This window comes from Oratosquilla oratoria, chromosome 2, assembly GCF_046742065.1.
Source record: "Oratosquilla oratoria isolate Oo_2021 chromosome 2, ASM4674206v1, whole genome shotgun sequence".
Lineage (NCBI taxonomy): Eukaryota > Metazoa > Arthropoda > Malacostraca > Stomatopoda > Squillidae > Oratosquilla > Oratosquilla oratoria.
In genome coordinates this window covers 79,296,625-79,321,624 of record NC_134778.1, presented here as the reverse complement: position 1 = coordinate 79,321,624, position 25,000 = coordinate 79,296,625, and the positions used below count along the sequence as shown (strand labels likewise).

At 42.0% G+C, this 25,000-nt stretch overlaps 1 protein-coding gene across 1 annotated transcript in view; it reads left to right on the top strand.

Annotated features, from left to right (window-relative positions):
• LOC143036471 (roundabout homolog 2-like) overlaps positions 1-25,000 on the top strand; it is a 261,373-nt gene that overhangs the window by 141,227 nt on the left and 95,146 nt on the right. Inside the window, exons 8-13 of the mRNA XM_076203867.1 lie at positions 16,375-16,631; positions 17,341-17,450; positions 18,882-19,092; positions 20,243-20,468; positions 21,039-21,282; positions 22,449-22,669. Of these exons, the coding sequence (XP_076059982.1) occupies positions 16,375-16,631; positions 17,341-17,450; positions 18,882-19,092; positions 20,243-20,468; positions 21,039-21,282; positions 22,449-22,669 (1,269 nt within the window). The remainder of the gene's footprint in view (positions 1-16,374; positions 16,632-17,340; positions 17,451-18,881; positions 19,093-20,242; positions 20,469-21,038; positions 21,283-22,448; positions 22,670-25,000) is intronic.

Sequence of the window (25,000 nt, the reverse complement as noted above, 5' to 3'; positions counted from 1 at the left end):
TTAATTGGAGCTGTATAAAGGGGAAGGGTTTGTAGGAGCTTACGAAAATAATCCATCTTGGTGAGACCCATTAAGATACTTCTCCATCTCACCAGTGAGGCCTTAAGCACACTGGCGACTTTGTAGAGCCACAAGTGGCTGCGTTTTGTGGCGGGGATATTTTCTCCCATAGGTTCCCATTGTTTTCAAGCTTTGCCGATCACACTTGTGTCTGGTGATCGGCAAAGCTTGAAAACAATGGGAACCTATGGGAGAAAATATCCCCGCCACAAAACGCAGCCACTTGTGGCTCTACAAAAGTAGCCAGTGTGCTTCAGGCCTATTTGTCTCCGATGATTCAGGTAAAGCGACGGCATAGGACATGCTCGAAGAAGACCTTCAGGGGTTATCACAATGGGCTTCCACGGGCTTCACCAGCGCCGACCGTCGAGAGTTCGTTTGAGTAAAAACGACTTCGACTACAACATTTTCTTTTTCTTTTTCAAATCTGCAAATATCAAATTATATGTCCGACATGTATAGCAAAAATGGATGATGAACTAAGATTGTAAACTTGTACAAATGTTAGACATACTGTTGAAATGTTCTCGGAGAAGTCTAGGTTTCTGTAAGCGAAGTCATGCTCTAGTTATTCAAATGGAAGTTGGAGGTAGGATGTGGCCCAGCGTGGTAATCCCTTTACTAAAGTACTAACGGTAGGACAGAGGCACGTTTTAAGAGAAAATTAGATATTTTTGTGGATAGAGATGATAGGTGGTAATGAATATAGAATTGCCAAGTGTAGGACTTATGGTCTCTTGCAGTCTCCTTCATTCTCATGTTCTTATAATAGTATGATACTATGGGAGACCTTGAAAATACGTGGCCCCCTAAAGGTGTTATCATATTGGGTTATTTTCCCTTCGACTGTTGGAGCAAATTTGCAGGTTTCGCAGCTTTCGGGAAAGAATCTGATATGCTGGAGGAAAATTATTTTTCTCCAGCATATCAAATGGCATTCTATTCTATGTAAATTGTTGAGAAAACAAAATAGTTTGCCTGAGTGATTTTACAGCAAGCCTGGAGGTGGGCGGTACCGCCGATTAATTGGAGGATGGAGGAAGAATAGCCCAGTATGATAACACCTTAAGAAGTGTGACGTGATTTCAAATGGAGAACCTCTGAACGCGAAGGAACCTTCGTAAGTGAGATGGAGAAATGACCTCTATGATCATCTTGCTGTCATGTTCAACAAGTAGTGTGTACGTATTATGGTGAAACTACGCTTAAAGACAGTCACAACCATTGTTAATGTGAATAGTTAGAACAGAACTTTGGTTACAGTACTCTAGACTTCACTAAGAACATTTCATCATTGTTTCTAACTTTTGTAAAGGTTTACCCTCTCTTAGTCTGCCATTCAGTTTCTCATTATGTGACGCAAAGGTCAGCAAGACTGAGTGATGAACTAAAGTAGAAGATTGTAACCAAAATCGTTTCTACTCAAATGAACTCGCAACGGTTGACAGGAATCGGCCGAGTGTGAAGCGACCTTAATCCTTTTTTGCTGCGCAGAAGATTTCCCTCGATTGGATAAAATCTCCAGTCGACAGCCAAAACAAACCTTTTGGTCATCACTTGCTCTCACAAGCGTTGCAACTCGTTTATCTTATTTATAACATAACCTATTTTTATGTTTCATCCAAATATAGTGACATACGTCATCATTTCAAACAGGACTGTTGTCTAGTTCAACGTTGCTCAAACTTGATCCACATAAAGCATGATCGCACTCAAATATATTCCAAAGCACCGTGGCACAAGAGAACAGAAGAGGAGCATCACTCAGTCTACCCATGGCAGAGCCAAAGAGAGCACTCCAGCGCTGGGCGACCCAGGCACACCATGACACGATATTCTGCGGCGACAGAATTGCATCTTCCAGTGGTCCGATAATTGTCTTCCTATGCCAGGACGAACCCCGGCGAGTAAATCAACGGGTTGATAGACGCGGCGAGGTAGAAAGGGTACGGGAGACGAAAGGCTTATTAGAATGGGAAAAAGAAGTTTATTGAGGTGTGAGGAAGAAGAGTTGGGTGCGAAGGTTTGGTGGGAGAAAAGGAAAGAGGGCATGAGGACTGTTTTATATTTGTTTACTTATTTGATTATCTATTCATTTATTTGCATTCATAGTTTCATTCTGCTCAGTCCAATGCTTAGCTGAATAAAATTATTTAGTATTCGATAGAACAAGATATAGAATTTCAGAGGACGAGGTTGCTTTTTGCTTACAATCTACAACAAAACAAGGAAAACGATCTAATAGATTTCAGTGTAAAGTTAATACACCAGTTTGACCATATGAAATAATTGGCTATTTCCTACATACACCTGAATTGACAATTTGATCAATTCTTGTATGATTTGATACTCAAAGTTACGGGATTAGGCATTAGAGGTGACACTAAAAACATAGTAGATTTGTAAAAACGTTACGAAGCAGAGACCAAAGTATCGCAAGGCATTTCGAAGTGGGAATCGGTGACCGCGGAGTGCCACAGGGCTCAGTACTTGGGCCCACAGTCTTCATGTCAGTCCTCAGAATTCTTGTAGTCATAATTTTTAGGATTTTCTTTTTAGCCTACGATAGGCTAACTGTGTGATAACGAAAGGAAGGTTAAAACAGATTATGAATAAGTGCAGAGTTTAGTGTATTTCCTTCTTTCTTTTTCTACTGCCTGTAACGGGATGATATTGGGGATTTTTTTAATTGTATTATGCCCGCTACCCTTATTGAAATGCAAAGTTAGGAAGATATGAATAGCAACCACTTGATAATCATATAAGTATAAATTATTATTTTCCTCCAAGCACACATTCTCTCTCTCTCTTTCTCTCCCTCTCTCTCTCTCTCTCTCTCCCTCTCTCTCTCTCTCTCTCTCTCTCTCTCTCTCCGTGTAATTTAACACGGCATTGGCTCCTGTATTGGATTCAAAGCTCATATGTGGAGTTGGAGTGTCTGCTTGCAGTGCTGTGATGCTTTTACTCGGGCAAGGTCTCGAACTATAGCCGCTGAATTAACAATCGGGCACGGTTCACTACACCAGCAAGCCGATTGTGTGTGTGTGTGTGTGTGTGTGTGTGTGTGTGTGTGTGTGTATGTATGTGTGTGTGTGTGTATGTGTGTGTGTGTGTGTGTGTGTGTGTGTGTGTGTGTGTGTGTGTGTGTGTTTTTATATACACGGGACTTCCTACACAGTATGTATATAAAAATACACCGTCTCCAGGAATCATGAATGTTTTGATAAAAACCATAATAGGTAAATCATCATTGAGCCTTTATTTATTTATTCATTAATTCATGTATTCCTTTATCTATATCTATTTATTTATCTATTTATTTTTAGTTGGGAGTAAAGGGTCGATACCACGCAGGCTAATCCATCAGTATGAAAACTAATGATATGATCTCTCCCTAATTAAATGTCAACACAGCTACGCTTATCAACAAACAGTCATATGTTTTTGGCCCTTTGGTTGCTAATGATGACTTGTACCTTCACCATGACTGCCCTCTAGGCTTTATTCTTTTCTTCTTTTTCAGTGCAGTGAAAGGATTAAGTCTAACGCTATTAAATTCAACTCCGATGACAAGATGTCTTGTCATTTGGTCAAATAAAACAAAAGATCATAAAACACCAAAATATTTGATCAAACACCAGAAAAATATGACGTCAGTCCTCGCTTCGCTGCGAGCGAAGCGAGGATTGACGTCATATTTTTCTGGTGTTTGATCAAACATTTTGGTGTTTTATGATTTTTTGTTTTTATTTGACCAAATGACAAGACATCTTGTCATCGGAGTTGAATGGGTTTTAATCCCTGTTATTGTTTATGACATGTATTGCTTTATTCTGGCTGCCGCCTGACGATTTTATTCAGGCAAAGTTGCCGAGGGGAAGGAAATGAGTTGGTAGCGTCAGTTCCTTATGAAGGGTTATGACACTGGGCTTCCACGGGTTTCACCAGCGCTGACTGTTGAGAGTTCGTTTGAGTTCAAACGAGTTCGGTTACAATGTTTGATTTTTCAAATCTCCAAATATCAAATTATCTTCCCGTCATATCTAGCAAAGCTAAATGGTAAACTAAGATATTGTGAACCTATACGAATGTTAGACGTACCGTTGTAATGTTCTTAGAGAAGTTTAGACATCAGGTAATCTTTTCCATACCAGAAGATATTTTCCCTCTTAGGCTTACTGTCGTCAGGTGATTTAATTCCTCTGTGTGTGACCACTTCGATAAGTAAGTGGTTGATACTTTGACTCAGGGTAGGTACATGAAATGTAAAATTCAGTTGAAGGAAATAACGAGATAGATTTAACTCTGACCACGGATGGGAAGTATGCCTCGCCGGGATGAAATGACACTGTAGTAGCCAGAACAAATAAACAGCACAAGAAGTACAAAAGGCGTTGGATTCAGTGTTTGTGCTGGTGCCCACCTTCCCTCCTCCTCTTCCTCCTCGTGCTTCTCCTCCTCCTTCTCCTCCTCCTTCTCCTCTTCCTTTTCCTCCTCCTTTTCCTCTTCCTCCTCCTCTTCCTACTTCTCCTCCTCCTACTTCTCCTCCTCCTACTTCTCCTCCTCTTCCACCTCCTCCTTATTTTCCTCTTCGTCCTATTTGTCCTCGTTCTCGTCTTCTTATTTCTCTTCATTCTCATCCTAATCCTCGCATTCCTCCTCTTCCTCCTAATTTCCTTTCTCCTTTTTTCCTCCTATTTCCTCCTTCCCTGCTCCTGCTTCCTCCTTTCTCCTAGACTGCAACCCTTTTTCGTTTTATTCCTGTCTTCGTACGCATCCGGTCGTGGCTCTAGTCTCTCACGTAAACAAGCTTTTGTCCTGTTCTGACGGCGCGGGCGCCTGAAACCAGAGATGCTAGGCAAGAGCTGAAGGTGATTAAAGAACTTGGCCATTAGCACACAAGAGCATATGACTGTATACACACATTAGTATGCGTATGTAAACAAGCAAGCACAGATGCATGCACACATACACACACAAAAAACACACGCACACTTACAAACAACACGTGCACACACACAAACACACGTGCACAAACACACACAAACACGCGTGCATACACACACAAACGCCCGCGCGCACACACGCACTTACTCACAAACACATACACACACAAACACACACACACACACACACACACACACACACACACACACACACACACACACACACACACACACACACACACACACACACACACACACACATACACACACACACATACACACACAAAACACATGCACGCATACAAACAACACATGCACACACACAAACACACGTGTACAAACACACACAAACACGCTTGCACACACACGTAAACACGCGTACACACACGCCCGCGCGCGCACACACACTCATACACACACACACATACACACACACATACACACACACACATACACACACACACACACACACACACACACACACACACACACACACACACACACACACACACACACACACACACACACACACACACACTTATGTACACATAAACACAAGCCAACACATTTCAGGCAGTGTTTGCTCATTAATCATCATTGTTTATATAATTATCATTATATTCATTATAACTTTCACTTCATCTCTTGTATCCTAGATGGGTTACCTTTGAGGCGTATCATGATTAATTTATTTAACTCATGGTTTATCGTTTTCTTTATTTGCATAATTTGGAACTGTATTATCATTTTGATTAACAATTAGTAATCTAATTTGTCTAATATGATTAGCTCTGGTTCCTTATATGTCGTTCATCTTGCTGCCTAGCCTTTTCTCACGGGTCTTGACTGCTCACTCTGGAAGTCCGAGTTCGAGCCCCGCTCGCGATTAGAAAATTTCACCAATATTGCAATCTGTTATTGTCTCTCATGAGCTAGGGGATGGAGTGTGTGCGCATGTGTTCGTGTGCTTGTGTTTGTGATCGAGTGTGTGCGTGCATGTGTGTGTGTTCGTGTGCGTGTGTTCGTGTGCGTGTGTTCGTGTTCGCGTGTGTTCGTGTTCGCGTGTGTTCGTGTTCGCGTGTGTGTTTGTGTGTGTGTGTGTTTGTGTGCATGTGCACACGTCAAGAGACGCTTAGTTGTGGGATAGTCAGGGCAAATGGCAGTTAGATTGGAACCCAAGTCGATGTTTTACGAAATGACGCTAAAACCAAACCTCCACCTGGATTACAGTCTTCCTTTCCATGACAATGTTCTTGGGAGTTCGAGTCCCGCACTTTTCTCCGATTCCCAGTTGCCCCAGCAGTCCAAGCACATAGGACAAAGGTGACTGCTTCGGGTGCAGCTACTCAGCGCCTCCTGGCGTAGGCTCTACCATTAGCCCGACAATTCGATTTGACAACTCACTTCCCTGCCTATAAAGACGAATTTGACACCTAACAGGACTATTCTTGGTGTCGGAGGAACCCTCCCCCACCCATGATAGTAAATCAAAAAATGAAACCCATCAATTGAACAATCTCGTGTATGAAACTGGCATTATCCGACAAGTCGAAATAAACACCATATGATTCTTTTGAAAATCTCTATTAACCCATTGAACTCCGATGACAAGATGTCTTGTCATTTGGTCAAATAAAACAAAAAATCATAAAACACCAAAATGTTTGATCAAACACCAGAAAAATATGACGTCAGTCCTCACTTCGCTGCGAGCGAAGCGAGGATTGACGTCATATTTTTCTGGTGTTTGATCAAACATTTTGGTGTTTTATGATTTTTTGTTTTATTTGACCAAATGACAAGACATCTTGTCATCGGAGTTTAATGGGTTAATCCTTCGGGGCCCCACGGACATAAATGAATGTATTAAACTTCCTGCAGAGGCAGTCCAATGTAGTGTGGTTTGAAGTTTTAAGATTCATATCGATAAACACCTGAGTTATATGTTGTAATGCCTGACAGAAGTTTGGTCCGCCTGTTTCTTCGTTTCTTCGTTGAACAATTGATTCTTACCATCTGACCCAGTTATGGACCAAAAGGTCTCCTGTCGGTATTCTCTTCCTTTGTAAATGGCTAAAGGTACACAATGTACGAAAGGTGTTGAGAGATGGATTGCTCTCACAGAAGAATAAGAAATGGTCGACATGAAGAAACTAGCCTTCCGACAGCCATGATAATGGGGGGAAAAGACCAAACGTTAATATAGTGGCACATTAGGCTAGCATGCTACTTGCTTTTGCTACTATGAATAGAAACTACTTCGGTTATAATATTCTAAACTTCTGTAAGGTTTAACGTCTCTTAGTTCGTCGTTCAGCTTCTCACTGTATGACGCAAGAATAATTTGACATTTGGAAATTTGACAAACAAAAGAGCGAAACTGAAGTAGTTTCTATTCAAACGAAGTAGCAAAAGCAAATAGCATGCTATCCAAAAATATCTAGTGTGCCGCCACCTTTAGTCAAGGGTTGATTTGATTTATTTTCAACTGGTTCCTTGTCACCGGTTTACTTCCTTCCTCACTTCAGTTGTTACGTTTCCTCTCTCTTCACCAGTTGTTCCTCCGCCCCCCCAACCGCCCACCAACCGCCCACCAACCGCCCCCTAACCGCCCCCCATCTCCACAAGAAGACGAACGTTCTCCCAACCTTTCCTCGCTCTGCAACCACAAGATCGATGGCGTCAATTAAGACGCCTAGCGTTTGCCCTCTAAGATGCTCTGCCAAGGTGTGTGATGGCTTTGGTGGTGTCTTCAGGATGGAGGAGGAGGAGGAGGCGGAGGAGGAGAAGGAGGAGGAGAAGGAAGAGGAGGAGGTGGTGGAGGTGTGTGTGTGTGGGGGGGGCATTCAACACAGTGTCCCAAAAGTCAGCACCCACAGGCAAATTTCTATTTAACAGTATTATTACAGGAAGTGTTTACACGTCTTGCTCGTATGAGACAGAGTTGTATTCGATCTTCTCTTGTGAATTTTGAGCCTTTCTCGTATCTGAAATGAAAGAAATGCCAAAGTTCATATGAGGAGATTGTCATTGGATCCAGACTTTTTAAACATCCTATATAATACGCTTGGTGAAGAGCCTACGTTAGGAGGCGCTTAGCTGAGGGCGGGGCCGGCACCTTTGGTTTATGTTTGCGCTGGAAATTTGAAAGACCAAAGATCGTCACCGAAATAGTTTCTACTCAAACGAAGTGGCAAAAGCAAGTAGCATGCTAGCGAGAAATGCCTTGTGTGCCGCCACCTTTAGTCAAGGGTTGATTTTATTTGTTTTTAATTGGTTCCTTGTCACCGGTTCACTTCCATCCCACAACACTTCCGTCTTCACTTCAGTTACGTTTCCTCTCTTCACCGGTTCCTCCCCCCCCGTGTGTGTGTGTGTGTGTGTGTGTGTGTGTGTGTAGTACAATGAAGTAACATGTGTCCATGCAATACTAATAATAATCTTGCAAGAAACCATAATATGTCAGCTAAACAAGCAAATTATAGTCTTGCTATGGGAAGTGTGTTAGGACAAGGTTATATCCCACTCGTATATCTCCACTGATGTTCGCCTTATTGGGAGCGGTGTCTGTGATCGGGGACGATAAGGAGAAGGGAATAGAATTTCAGTGCTTTCAGGTGGATTGCCTTGAGTATGCCAACGATATTAATGTTAAGTCATGGTGGAGGGTCCTAAACATGAGGAGAAACTAGTACATAAGAACACAAGAATGGAGGCGACTGCAAAAGACTTTAATGCCTGTGCGAGGCAGTTTCGTGTCCCTTACCACCCATCCTCCTCATCCATGATTTTCTCTTAAAACAACTAATTGTTTCAGTGCTCATTACATGGTTAAAAGGTCTATTTCATTCGTTAACCACTCTACTGGAATACCAGTTATTGCCTGTTTCCTTCTTGAATCTAAATCTGATTAATTCAAATCCGTTACTGCGAGTCCTGCTTGCTGTTTTAATATGATGACCTTGTCTGTATCACTCTTGTTAAAGCCCTTGATTCGTTTGAATACCTTTATTAGATCACCCCGCACTCTACATATTTCCAGAGAATGTAATTTAATGTACCTAAGCCTGTCTTTGTAAGGTCAATTTCCGAGCCCATGTAGCAAAAATCAAAGGTTTACAAATCAACAAAAAAGACAAGCTGATGCAAATAACAAGACAACCGCAAATGGAAGAAGTTGAAAGCCTCGATGAGATAAAGGTAGATGTTGTTGATTCCATTATATTCAATGATATCAACGTGTTAAACTATTTCTGGTGCTAAAATGTGTAATATGCACTGTAGAATTGGTGCGACAAATAAATATTATTATAGACTTTTAGATCATTTTTGAACGAGGATCTGTCACAAAAGTTGAATCTGCAACACCATCAGTAGGCTAGTTTCGATATCCATCTATCTACCAAAAGCCTCTTTCTCTCACAAGGGAGATGATCAGACAGGGAATGCACCCATCCTTCGCCCATATAATATCTATAGATTTTTTTCTCTGAAGTTAAACTTTACTGCTGATATATTCAAAGAGCAGCTAACACGATAATGTTCAACACAATAGACATCTTCAGGAAACAATGTAGAGTACTTAAAATGCTTCTGTGTTGGGCGTTGCGTCGTACCATTTGTACCATCAAGTTTCTACGTATAGAATACCTGTTATAGATTAGGGTTTCTCGACCAGGGTTCTGCAGACTCCTGAGGGGCCACAAAAACCTACCAAAGGGTCCGCAGGACGGGGAATTCAACAAGTTTTTTTATTTTTTCATTCGTAGATATGTACGATTTTATTGTGTCGTGTTTTTAAAATTAATTTTAATCTGATAATAAATGCCATTTACTATGAAGATAAATCCTTTTATGAACATTTCTTGTATACAAAGAGAAAATTACTATATCCTATTTAATCCCGTAGCCCTAGACTACTGAAAACAGTGTGATAATTCATACATGGTATTTTTTACTTGTGTGCCTCGGGATGACAAGATACAGAATGATTAACCTCCACGGGAGTGTAGATGGTGGCACACTAGGGATTTCTCGCTAACATGCTACTTGCTTTTGCTATTTCGTTTGAGTAGAAACAAATTACTCTTGCGTCACATAGTGAGAAGCTGAATGACGAACTAAGAAGTTAAACCTAGAATACGAATGTTAGACACACTGTTGAGATGTTCTTACGAAAGTCTAGAATATTGTAACCAAAGTCGTTTCTTCTCAAACGAAGTAGCAAAAGTAAGTAGCATGCTAGCTTAGTGTGCTACCACAGGAAACAAAATTTTGTCACATGACGTTTAATTGATATTAAAACTGGAATTGATTCATTTGTTACTCGAAAGGGGGTTTCTTATGGTTGAATAGAATCACCGGGCGGCTGCCAGAATAAATATAAAAGTCGAAATTAGCCATGAAGATTACGTCTACTACCATTTACGGGTTCATACCTGGTGGGCATATTTCAACCAATCAGAGATCGCATGCAGCACAGCTCGGCCAATCAGAGGACGAGGTGTAAATAGTTAACGTTGTCCTGTTGTAAAGATAAAAAAGAAATAGACCTATTGATAATAAATAAAACTAATAAAGGTTCAGATAACGGTGATAATGATGATAAGACTTTTGATAATATCGTTTCCTCGTGAAAAAATATAGTACATTGCCACATCATCTTGCTGGAGATAAATTATTACGTTGTAAGTTCCAACTTTGTATGATAACGTTGAAGCTAACGAAGTCCTTCATATCTAAGAAGGATAAATTATAAATATAATCTACGTTGCAGTTACAACAGAACATCGAATGAACAGAATATAATGTTCTTTTGAGTCGCTCTTGTTACGCACATTATCCTAAGCTAAATAACATATCTGGTAGAACAAGGATTTTATTCAGCAGAGAGGATCTCTCTAACTGAAGATGTTACAAGGGTTGGAGGTTATATGATCATGTAACGTATTGCTATGCTTAGAATTGTAAGAGGATATTGCAAAACAAAATGTCTCACTGTTGTGAATATGGTGAATATCTTTAAAAACTACAACGAAGCAATACGAGACAGCGTAATTGACATAGTGGATCCCAACCCCCCCCAATGTACACATAACGATTCCATCAAACTTAGGAATGAGGCAAGATCATGTTTAGAGCTTAATTGCATAACTTGTATCACTCACTCACGCACACACACACACACACACACACACACACACACACACACACACACACACACACACACACACACACACACACACACACACACACACACACACACACACACACACACACACACACACTGTATCTCCCCTGAAGATGTGAATAACACTAAACTGTTTAGGAATTTCGTTTCTTTTTCCATATCATTGGATCACTTGCTAGTTTTGCGATTTATCTGTATATATATATATATATATATATATATATATATATATACAGTATATATTTATATATATATATATATATATATATATATTATATAATATAATGTGTGTGTGCGTGTGTATGTGTATGTATGTATGTATACTACGGTCTACTTAGATTCAAATGCATATCAACACATTCGGCAGTGCAGCAGCAGCATCATATGATGTATGGAAATGTTTATATATTTTTATGGCCCGCGAATGATGTTCGAAATATCTGAATGTCCCTTAATGGGACAAAGGGTCGTTCGTGCCTTAAATGTAGAGTCTGTAATGTTTCTGTGATGAAAACCCTACCAGTTCACCTGCATTACTAAATAGGAAAACCCATGCAGGCGTTCAGTTGAATAACCTGTGATGATTGATTAAAGCAGTTCACATTAGGACCTCTGGTTTTGCAAAGGCAACCTAGAGTGTATCGTAATTAGTTCCATCCTTTGCAGAGCACCATTTGTGCAATCAGTTTCGTAATTACCACTGCATGGGCAGTATCGTTACACGCGAAGATACAATTTGTTTTCGCCATGACAGCTCGTTCGGGTATCCGTCGATTGCAAAAGGGATTTGTTTCGTTCTTGATTTATTTATTTATTTTTATTTCATTCTATCCATTTTATTTTTATTTTTTGCCTCGCTTTATTCTATATAATATTTTTTTCTGTTCGAATGACATGTTTGTTTCTTTGTTTGTGCGTCTTATGTGATGAGAATTTTGTTATACATTTATTTTTCTTTTATTTCATTTTATTCATGTTGTGTTTGTTTGATTTTTTATCTTATTTTATTTTGTTTTGCATCGCTTTATTCTATTTTCTTTCATCCGAATGATTTAGTCTGTTGGTATGTCTTGTACGCCAAGAACTTCGTGTAACAGATCCAATGAAACTCGGAACGCATGAACTAGGTTAGCTCACGATTAGGACGAAGTTGGCCCTCGAGTTCACGAAGACTGAAGGCGCTTCTTACATAAGAACATAAAAAATGGAAGACACCGCAAGAGACCATAAGGCCTACACTAGGCAGTTCATTGTCCCTTAGAACCTGTCATCCCTATCCATTAAGTTATCTAACCTATTAAAACAACCAATAGTTTCAGCGCTCACTAACTACATGGTTACTAAGTCTCCATTCGTTAACCACTCTGTGGGTAAACCGGTTCTTGCCTCTTTCCTTCTTAAATCTAACAGCTTGGGCAAGTGGCCAATATCGGTAGTCATCGGAAATAAAAAATGATCCTCAGGAGTGAAGCTCAGTCAGACTCTTTGGAATTTCTTTTTGAGCTCAGTCAGACTCTTTGGAATTTCTTCTTGAGCTCAGTCAGACTCTTTGGAATTTCTTCTTGAGCTCAGTCAGACTCTTTGGAATTTCTTCTTGAGCTCAGTCAGACTCTTTGGAATTTCTTCTTGAGCTCAGTCAGACTCTTTGGAATTTCTTCTTGAGCTCAGTCAGACTCTTTGGAATTTCTTCTTGAGCTCAGTCAGACTCTTTGGAATTTCTTCTTTAGCTCAGACTCTTTGGAATTTCTTCCTAAGTCGAGCACCATTCTGGTACTTCTCACTCTCTTGCTCTTTTCTCGTCACTGTATTAACTTCCCGATATACTCCTTATCTCCCGCTTTCTCTCTCTACCTCTCGCTCTCTCCAGTTGTCTCTGTTCCCGATTCCCGTTCTCTCTTTTAAGTTTTCATTCCATAGGCCCTGTTCACACTAGCGGTTTCAACCGCGGTAGTTAAATTACATAAGTTATTGGAGTCGTTTACACATAGCCACGCAGGTTTTCCTTGACTATGCGCTACCGCCGTGGTTTCCGCGCGGTTCAAACCGCTAGTGTGAACAGGGTCTTGTCTTCCAACTTCATTTTCTTTTCACTTCTTTTCATCCTCTTCCTAACTCTCTTTTGACTGTAATATTTAATCCTTTGACCAGGCGATAGTTAGAATACAAGTCAATTTTGGCTTTGTAATGGTTGATCACGTCTACCATGTGTTTGCAAATTATCTATTGCGTCCATCGGTATTATCTTCCTCTCCTCTATTCTTTATCTATTCCCATTCCCTCCACCCATTTGTATTCCTGAACTTTCTCTTCTTCTTCTTTCTTCATAAATCTCCTCGTTTCAGGTGTTTCTTTACACCTCTCTTCATGTTCTTCGCTACATAGAAGTCCCATTTACGAATACACACTTCCTTTGTTTTGTTGTGACTTAATCACGCTAGATGTCTTTATTCGGCCGAAACGGGTCTCTCTCTGTATCTTTATCTCACTATCTCTCTCCCTCTCTCCATATCTCTCTCTCTCTTTCTCTCTCTCTCTCCCTCTCTCTCCCTCTCTCTCCCTCTCTCTCTCTCTCTCTCTCTCTCTCTCTCTCTCTCTCTCTCTCCTTCTCTATCTATCTATCTCTTCCCTCCTTCCTCCCTCCCTCTCTCCCTCCTTCCACTTCGTTTCCTCCTCCCTCTCTTTCTCCCTCCCACCCCTCACCCCATCCCCTCGCCCCCTCCCCCTCTCCTAATGCCATGAGCCATCACCATCTGGCACAGTGTCAGGAGTTGATTGTCTTTATGGCGCTTGTGTTGATGACGTCGAAGTGATGCATTTATTTGTTTAATGTCCTGTGAACTCTCTCCTGAGACATGGATCCTTCTGTTGTGCCCTTCAAATATATATTTATGAATATGGATTTGCCAAATAGAGTTAATAAGATAGGATCGAAATTAATTTATAATGTGAAGTGACGAGTTTCTGACGAGCACTGGTTACTAAGAAACAACATTTTGTTATGAGTGAATGAGTACTGTCTTTCATTTGGTATCGAGCTTGCCATTAGCTAGTTTTGTGTCACTAGTTTATGCCCTAACCCCATTTGAACACTAATTCTATTTTTAAAAGATTAGAAAGATGAATTTATGTGGGTTATTTTCTTTGGCCCTATTTTCCAGTCGGAGAATCCCCCTTTATAAATGCCGCCATTGAAATATTGAAAATGGCAATTTTGTAAAAACCCAGGCCTGGATACTTTACCATCCAAAAAGCCCATCATGAAGAAACATGTCTTGTAATGCCAACAATCTGGCTTCTTATGGACATGATATCCCGTATGAAGAAGGTAACTTACTTGGGACATGGAACTGCCTAGTGAAGGCCTTATATGGTCTCTTGCAGTCTCTTCCATTCTTATGTTATTCTGTTCTTCCTTTGATTTTTATCCCACCCATGGACAATCCTATTTATAAAGATAGAAGCGCTGGTAAACAGCAGTCCATAAGAGCAGCAACAACATGGCCAAATGAGGGTCTTCCTCCAGCCTGAACTGAGGGTGACATCATTCAGTCTAGACGCCTTTCAGGCTGAAACCGGCTCCTGCTCCTCTCACCCTGACCATACCGTATTGGCCGGCGTACAAGACGCGTTTTTTTTTTTTTTAATGTATCACAAAATTGCCCTGCGTCTAATGTGGCCGTATTACGGATGCACAGTCTCGTATATTTTCCCTACAATAAATATCTTTCAATAAGCGTATAATAAAACTTGTTACACTTTTCCTCAAAATATCCTTGGAAGATAGGTGGTGCGTCTTTGACGCTGGCAAATACGTTAAATCTCAATGATTTTATCGTCTTAATGGGGTTATCACTGGTACCCGCGTGCGTGTTATTTATGTAGGGGATGGTGAACATATTTAGTATATTTACTTTCAGAATGTAACTGTTTTCACACGCGTTTGTGAGTTCCTTTGAATCTGTTTAAAACATTTCCGTTAGTAATAGTCTCTTAATGATTACAAGCAACTCTTGTGGCAGGTGTTTTTTCTCCTCTGGAGTTCCTGGCCACTTTTGCAGAAGTTATTGATGGTGCAGCGCCTCAAGGCGAACTCGAGGAAATTTTCTAGAAAGTTCTAGGGAAGTGGATCGATGCCTAGTAAAACGAGAAAGAAAAAAAAATACGCCCACCAGGAAAAAAAAATAAAAACAATAAAAAAAAACTGTGTTTGTCAAAGGTCACGGTGTGATTTTAACGAAAGGGAGCGATGTTCTGTGTGATTTGTATGTTGTTTGGCTTGCGTCCATAACGGGACCTGGCTGCGTAATTTAAAAGATCAGTTACCGCCATTACCCCTTCCACCCACATGTTTGCTTTCGCCTTTTTATGGCGGAGGGGCAGGGCAGGGGAGACGCATTTGAGCGTGTATGGGATACATGTATGAACATATATGGGCGTGTATCTTCATTTTTTATTTCACTCTGCCTGTTTGTTTGTTTGTTTCTTTCTTTCTCTTTCTCTCACTTTCTCTCTCTTTCTCTTTCCCTCACTTTCTCTCTCTTTCTCTTTCTCTCTTTCTCTCTCACTTTCTCTTTCTCTCATTGTGTGGGTGGGTGTCCTTGCCTCTGGTTTGGTCTAACCCCGCCCCCAGGCGGGAAATTGAATGAAGCAGACAGTTCTTATAGTATATAACTTAGATGCTCTCACTTGTGATAGATATATCTTTACTTGTGAAATTTATTGCCTTTGATAATTGATGAGTACGGTGTGTGCGTGCGTGCGTGTGTGTGTTTGTGTGTGTGTGTGCATGTGTTTATGCATCCATAAAAACAACAATATACCTTAAACACTTGTTGCATAACTACCAATACATGCGGTATATTTGTACGTTAATTTCAAGCCCATTAAAGTACAAACTCGTGGGAAGTGAGAAACCCCTGGTAGGGCAAGCCCTGTCAGCTGTGGCAAGCCACTGGGTATTTTAAGCCGATGTTTGGGTCGCCTCCCCACCTGTCCAAGACTGTTGGGAACCAACGCAGGAAACACGCATCAGATCCCGGGAATCGAACTCATGACCACCTGTTCATGCATTCGACACGGTATCTGATGGTCTACCGCGCGGCCCATAAAGTCGCTTATATTGTGTATTGCATCGGAATTCTCGCTCACTCACATATCCTTTTCGTTCTCATCCTCCAGACGTCAAGCCCTCGGACGAAGGCACGTACACCTGTCGCGCCACCTCCTCCTCAGGCTCATCCTCGACCGACCTCTTCCTCACGATCCGCTCTCCTGACGGCGCTCCAGCTCACGCGACGCCTTTGTCGGACCTCAAGGATTTGCCGGGGTCTCCGCAACCTCCCAAGTTGCGGGGAAGCAACGCGACGACTCTGACGTTGGCGTGGGAGGAGCCAGAGTATGAGGGAGCTTCTGCTATCACCAGTTATAAACTTCAGGTAAGAGAGAGAAAGAGAGAGAGAGAGAGAGAGAGAGAGAGAGAGAGAGAGAGAGAGAGAGAGAGAGAGAGAGAGAGAGAAAGAAAGAAAGAGTGTGGCCGGGACCAAGACCTCTCATCCTGGTTGCATTTCCATCACTTTTTCACTGAAGGAGAGCTTGCAGTGTGACCTTTATTCCCCATCTCTTGTTATTACAAGCCATTGATATAGAAACCACCCCCCCACATTGATACAACACAGAATAAGCCTAGCTACAGGCACCACCTCCTACAGAGAGAATACATAATACCTCATTCTACACTACCATACTTTTATTGTGACCGTGGCCGGTTTCTTGAGGGCCGTGGGTCCTCTGGAGAAGAGACCTGGGGTAACGGATTGTGTGTGCATTTGTGTTTGTGTGTGTATCTATAAATATGTATATTTGTTGTATATGTATATATACTGATGCAAAGTAGACCACTTGGAAAAAGAAACTAACGAAGCAGAGCGCTTTTGTATATTACATCTTCAGTGCAAAAAATACACTTTTTACACAGAAGATGTAATATACGAAAGCGCTCTGCTTCGTTAGTTTCTTTTTCCAAGTGGTCTACTTTGCATAAGTGAACACATGTACCCGTGTTCTTATTAGCATATATATACTGATGTGTGCACATGTAAAGGTCACCTGAAGATGACGTATTTATGATGCCCGATCCTTCCTCAGCTGTGGCGGAGTGGTTGGAAAGAGTGGCACACACTGGACGAGCACATTCCCGCCACCACGTACACTGTCACCAACCTGTCGCCCAATACCCCTTACCGGGCCGTCGTCAGGTGAGTAATCTCTCGTTCTTGTAGACCCTCGTCCCGTTTTCTCTTTAGAACAGGGCTCACCAAACTTATTTTCACAGTGGTCCAGATAAGTGAGAAAATTACGAACGTGGGGCACATAACTATTTTGTTCAGTACAATACAGTGAATACATAAAAAATAAGGGCAGCCAACATATGTACCAATATACAAAATACAAAATAAAGAAATAGACAAATACAAAGAATAAATATTTTTTCACCTGCCAGATCTGGCCTGCAGGCCGTAGTTTGGTGATCCATGCTCTAGAATCTCGTATATGCGGCTTTCTAGAAGACCAAAATAATTAACACTGACGACTCAGCACTATTGCTCCCCTAGTATGAATACTATCCCTACACTCGATTCGCCATCCCATTCTGACGTAATAGAGAAGTGAGAAACCCCTGGTCGGGCAAAACCGTGTCAGATGCGGCAAGTCGCTTTTTTTTTTTTTTTTTTTGCCGCCGTTGGGTCACTTCCTCGCCTGATCAGGACTGTCGGGAACCGACACAGCATTCCCTCAGCAGGTCCCGGAAATCGAACTTACGATCACCTACTCATGAGCTCAAAACTATAACTACTGGACTAACGCGCAACATTGTAGCCCCTACACTAACAATGATATTGTGCTATACGGATTGTATTATGTAGGGATCGCTTTGCTCTCTGCCATTTCGTCCTTTTTTCACTCACTCCACTCCATATAAACCTTCTATATATTTTAAATCGCATTAATTCACTTTAATTCCATGCCATCACTGTCGAGACTGACGAGAGCTCGATGGAAGCATATATACGGAAACTGATACGTGGTCAAGCTAAGAACTCGAACCCAGCTCAGTCAGTGACTTAGCCCATTGTGGTTGAAAATATGTAAATCTGTTCACTGGGGACCATTCAGTGTATGTAAAAATAAACCTATGTTCACCTTCAGCCATGGAGTGAATGCGGGAACAGTTATCACACTGGGCTTCCACGGGCTTCACCAGCGCCGACAGTTGAGAGTTCGTACGAGTAAAAACGACTTCGGTTACAATATTTCATTTTTCAAATATTCAAATGTCAAAAAATCATCTTTCCGTCGTATATAGCGAACCTGAATGATGAACTATGAGATTGTAAATCTGTACGAATGTTAGACATACTGTTGAGATGTTCTTTTAGAAATCTAGATTTCTGTAAACGAGGTCATATTCTAGTTATTGAAATGGAGGCTGGAGGTGGGATGTGGGCGGAATAAGATAACCGTTAAACAAGTCGGGGAAAATGATCTGTACCATAAAGGTTAAACAAACATGATATTTCAAAAGAGAAAGTGGCAACAGTTCTAGCTGAACGAGTCATAGTTGATTGTGATGGACATCTCTTGTATGTTTTCAGACTCCCTCACGTTGTTCTCCTCCTCTCCCACAGGGCCATGAATATGCACGGAGTGTCCCAGGCGTCTCCAATCTCTTCGGTTCTGAGCACGACTCCCCGCCGGGGCGCCCCTGGGGCTGGCTACGGGGGGGAGAGCGCCATCCGGAGGGAGGAGGACGAGATCAGGGCAATCTTGGCGCACCCACTGGTCACGCTCCTGACGCCCACGGCCGTGTCCTCGACCGCCATCAAGCTGACGTGGAAGGTGGGTCATTTCTCCTGAAGAAGGAGGTTCTCACTTCTCATGAAGGAGATTCTCATTTCTCCTGAAGGAGATTTTCACTTCTCCTGAAGAAGGAGGTTCTCACTTCTCCTGAAGAAGGAGGTTCTCACTTCTCATGAAGGGGATTCTCATTTTTCCTAAAGGAAATTTTCACTTCTCCTGAAGAAGGAGATTCTCACTTCTCCTGAAGAAGGAGATTCCCACTTCTCCTGAAGAAGGAGATTCTCACTTCTCCTGAAGAAGGAGATTCTCACTTCTCATGAAGAAGGAGATTCTCACTTCTCATGAAGGAGAATCTCACTTCTCATGAAGGAGAATCTCACTTCTCCTGAAGAAGGGGATTATCACTTCTCCTGAAGGAGATTCTCATTTCTCCTGTAGATGGAAATTCTCACTTCTCCTGAAGGAGATTCTCGCTTCTCCCGAAGGAGGAGATTCTCACTTCTCCTGAAGAAGGAGATTCTCACTTCTCCTGAAGAAGGAGATTCTCACTTCTCCCGAAGGAGATTATCACTTCTCCCGAAGGAGATTCTCACTTCTCCTGAAGAAGGAGATTCTCACTTCAAATGAAGGAGGAGATTCTCACTTCTCCTGAAGAAGGAGATTCTCACTTCTCCTGAAGAAGGAGATTCTCACTTCTCCTGAAGAAGGAGATTCTCACTTCTCCTGAAGGAGATTCTCACTTCTCCTGAAGAAGTAGATTCTCACTTCTCCCGAAGAAGATTCTCACTTCTCCTGAAGAAGGAGATTCTCACTTCTCCTGAAGAAGGAGATTCTCACTTCTCCTGAAGAAGGAGATTCTCACTTCTCCTGAAGAAGGAGATTCTCACTTCTCCTGAAGAAGGAGATTCTCACTTCTCCTGAAGAAGGAGATTCTCACTTCTCCTGAAGAAGGAAATTCTCACTTCTCCTGAAGAAGGAGATTCTCACTTCTGAAGAAGGAGTGGTTAACTAATGGAATAGACTTAGTGACTATGTAGTTAGCTCTGAAACTGTTGTTTGTTTTAAGAGAAAGTTAGATAACTTTATGGGGATGATAGGTGGTAATGGCCAAGGAACTTCCTAGTATAGGCCTTATGGTCTCTTGCACTCTCCTCCATTCTTACCTTCTTATGTTTTTGTGTGTGATCAGGTCCGTGAGTTTTCGGACTACATGGAAGGTTTCTACGTGCGCTACCGGGACCTCTCCTCTGGGACACATCACTTCAGTATGCTGACCGTGGCCCGGACCGAACACGACCAACACACGCTCACCGACCTCAGCAAGTACACAGAGTACGAGTTCTTCATCGTTCCATACTACCGCGGCATCCACGGCCACCCGTCCAACTCCAGGATCGTCCGGACGCTCGAGGATGGTAAGCAGTTGGTAAAGTTCCAGAATCGCGCGAACTTGGATGTTTAACATGAGACTTACGTTGTCCAATAGCTTCTAACCTAACGTGTTCATTCCATAGAACAAATAGATCTTTGAAATGCAAAAAAAAAAAAAAAATAAATAAATAAATAAATAAATAAAAAATAAAATAAAATGTGTTGGCGTGATACTGGAATAGAACCGAGTAATCAGTTTCTTTACTTGATGAATTCTATTAATCAATGATGAAGAAATGTGATTCGTCAAGATAGGAGAAAATGACACCAAGTAAAAGAAAACGAGACACTCTATTCAATAGTCAGTAATAACATTTCGCCCCATCTTGCATCATCTCACATGATCTCCTACTCTCTTTACATCATCTCCCACCTTATCCTCGCACCCTCCCTCACCCTTGCCTCCACTCCAACTCCCACCCTCTTTGGTCTTAGACCCTCGTGACCCGTCTCCTTTCTGGGACAGGAAGACCAATTTACCTTCAAAATCCCGAATCGCTGGCGCCGCACTCCGGAGTCAATTTAACCATCAAATCGTTTTCTCCCGTGCATAGTGCCCTCGGCGCCGCCAATGGGCATCGAGAGCCTCGTGCTCAACGAGACCAGCGTGGTGCTCTCGTGGCGACCTCCACCTCGAGGACACACCAACGGTCGCACCACCGAGTACCACTTGTGGCTCTTCGAGAACAAGACCAAGCCGCACTCGAACCTGACGCTCCCGGGGCAACAGCTGAGTGTGGCCCTCCACAACCTCACCTACGCTGCCCAGTACACTGCCACTGTCGCCGCCTTCACTAGGTGAGTTGGGAGGGAAAAGGGCTTATGTTCTGTGCACCTGCAGGGTCCTCTGAATTGTTGCACTTTAAGGAGAGCTCGTGTGTGTGTGTGTGTGTGTGTGTGTGTGTGTGTGTGTGTGTGTGTGTGTGTGTGTGTGTGTGTGTGTGTGTGTGTGTGTGTGTGTGTGTGTGTGTGTGTGTGTGTGTGTGTTTGTGTGTTTGTGTTTGTTTGTATGTGTGTGTGATTAATCATGCCGATCACTTAACTTTCACTTTCCTTCCTTTCTACTACCCTTCCTAAATCTGTACTTTATCACAACTGTGACTCAACAAATTTGTTGCTCCTTAGCATCCTGTGGTGAAGGATAAGAATATTGTCACCGTTTCCCCATATGTGTTGTAGGTGGGAATGAAATGGGCGGAACGAGGGGACTGGGAATCCCCTCTCTCTCTCACGTAGACGTAGAGTCATGACAAAAAAGTGTGTTTAAACTCAGCTACCCTTATTGTAAGGGGGATTGTTGCCTTTGTGCATGTGCGTGTACCAAGTCGCTCGTGTGTGAATGAATTCTTAACCATGTAGTTAAATACAAAATTGCTTTTATAGGTATCGTTACGTACATCATCTTATCACGTCTTGTAGTTACATATAAGAATCAATGAAAGTGTTGTTGGACTCTAATCATTTGTAGACACACCCCTTCCTGGACAAGGAATCTGTTTAGTCGTTGTCCATCTTACAAGTAAGCAAGTCAAGACATAAACATTTGACCTTCTCCAGATCCCCCCCTAAATTTTAAGGTAACTTAATATGTCACGGTTGAGTCATGAAGCACATCTGGTCCTATTCACTATATATAATGTATTGTGAAGTACGTATTTGTCCTTGAAGTTACGACAAATGGACAAGCTCTACCTCTGGGACTTGAACCATTAGCTATGCGACTGCTTACCACAAGGCAATGACGTTACCATTGTACCACGCTTTCCAAATCGTTCCTTTTAAAACGATCAGCGTGGTACAACGGTAACGTCATTGCCTTGTAGTAAGCAGCTAATAGTTCGGGTCGCAGTGGCAGAGCTTGTTAAGTACGTACTTGTTCGTCGTATAAAGGGACGTCAGGAAATCCCCATTCCGTCATCCATTACTTCCTCGTGTGACATCCACCACTACTTGTGTCTCTACAGTATTGGCGGAGGACCACCATCAGGAGGCCACGCTTGGATCCAGGACCCCGCAGCTCCCTCAGGATCCCTGACCCCGCAACGGGTGCCGTCGCCCCTGATGGCGGTGCTGAAGGAAACCTGGTTCATAGGGGCCGTCGGAGCTGCCGTCTTCGTGGCCCTCTTCGTCTTCGTCGCCGTCGTCTACTTCAAGAGGAGGAGCAACGAGAAGAGAGCTATGGGTGGTGAGTACTCTGTCGTCAGTCTGCATGGGTCTGCGGTTTATAGGAGGGAATGTGGTTAAGCGTGGGTGGTTGTGGACATGTGTCGGACATTTAAGTGTTCTTGTTTGCTTGCCTGTGTATGTATGTTCTAATATGTATATTTACTTAATTGTAATATAAGGATAAGAGCTACGAGTGTGTGATTCAGAGCTCATAGCTCATATATGACCCGATCTTTGGATAATTCTGTGACCTTTCATACACACACATCCTACTCCGTGTGTGTGTGTGTGTGTGTGTGTGTGTGTGTGTGTGTGTGTGCACGCGCGTGGGTACGTGCGTATGTGTGTGTGACACTTCACGTGTATGTAGACTATCGGTGAAAGAGATATCAACCAGTCTGACCTTACTGATCATCCGAAATGACTGATTTGTCTGTATGTGTGTGTGTGTGAAAAAGAGGGAGAGAATGTGCATGTATTTGTTGTGGTGCGTTTATTTGATTAATGTGCGGAAACGCAATTTGCGAGAGTGTGTACATGCATGTGTTACATCACTTCTGGAATACGAAATGTAATTTCTGTCCATCGTAGATGTGACACGTGTTTAGTTTTTAAGGTATTTTTCAATTCCATGCATTTAGGTCTCGTCAAAATGCACATGGTACTAATGGATGCTGAATAGCAGTACACATTGACATGTATTAGTGATTTTTTTATCTTTTTTTTTTCTTTATTCTTTTTTTTATCATTTCTCTTCAGTGCTTGAGGATATCTCCAGGATACATACAGTAGCGTAGCATTGAGTCGTTAAGAAATTATTAGGGTTTCCATGGGTTACATACTGATGAAATATGAATATATATCCCGATATATAGGAAGATAATACATTAATACTTATGCTACGCTAGAGGAAAATAAGCGAAATTGACAAAACCGACAACTTTCTTTCCTTTTCCATACATTCGTTGGTGCTTCAGTCCCTTTCAAATCCGGTCGTGGAATTTTGTCATCGAATATTAATTTTTGTCGTTCATGCACGATGTGCATATACATACAAAATTTTATTCACAATAACACGGACATAATAAATACACACGGACAAACGTACATGAAGATTCAATTCTCGCGCATGCTCAGTTCGCATATTCTTTTTCTCTCTATATTTTCTCTTTTTTCCTACCCTTTGCTCTCTCTCTCTCTCTCTCTCTCTCTCTCTCTCTCTCTCTATATATATATATATATATATATATATATATATATATATATATATATATATATATATATATATACGTATGTATATCCAACACACTAGAGGGCCTTTATTTGTTGTTGTCCCTTTTCTATTGAATCCTTGTGGATAAAGCGCCATTCATGATCCCCGCCCCCTGCCCGGTCAGAATTAATACAGCAAAACATATCCACATGTACACCCACACCCACACACCGTGTATGTGTGTATGTATATAATACACAGGCCGCGCGGTAGCCCATGTCGAAATCATAAGCAGGTGGTCGTGAGGTCGATTCCCGGGACATGCTGCGTGCCATGTCACGCTGGATCTCAACAGCCCTTCTCAGGCGGGGAGGCAACCCAACATCGGCGTTAAATACCCAGCGGCTTGCTGCAACTGACAGGGCTTTGGTCTACCACTGTTTTGTAGTGGGTTGGTGAGATCATTTTATAAGATACAGAAACACGTAATCTCAGGGTACATATACCATTGTTGCATCTGTTCATTCATTGGACAACGACTAGATTCCTTCCCCGCACCCAAAAAGAAAGTGGTTTCTCTCGCTTCTTCTGTCATCACTTTAGTCTTGTTGACATTGTCTTACTTAAAACAAAGATTCATCGAACGAGTCCAGTTTCTTAAAGTTAGGGTGAGGATCTAAGTGTTCATTTATCTGAAAATTTAGAATATATTTGGTAGGTGTCGTTAAGAGGGACATTTTAGGACCTTAGACTCTTATGTTGTTCTTCCAGTATGTCTTTTATCTTATTTCATAAAAGATAAACTTGAGGTTTTCCTTTCCCAAGTACAAATTTTCCGTCATCAAATTTCAGTGGCTTTGGCAGTTTAAGGTCCAAAAAAGAAGAAAAAGGTAAATTAGAAATTGCTTCCCTTAGCTTAAGCGGAACCTGAGACGCAGGCGACACAGGCGACACAGCACTGGGGGACAAAGGCAGACTTCCTGTTGCTGAATTGAAATACAGTTTGAATTTCTCTCGCTTGAAATGCTGAGGTAGTACACCTAGAAGCATCTCATGTGCAAGAGAAGTTAAAACTGTGCTCCAATTCATCAACAGGAAGTCTGCCTTTGCTCTGTGCTGAGTCACTGCCTCTCGGTT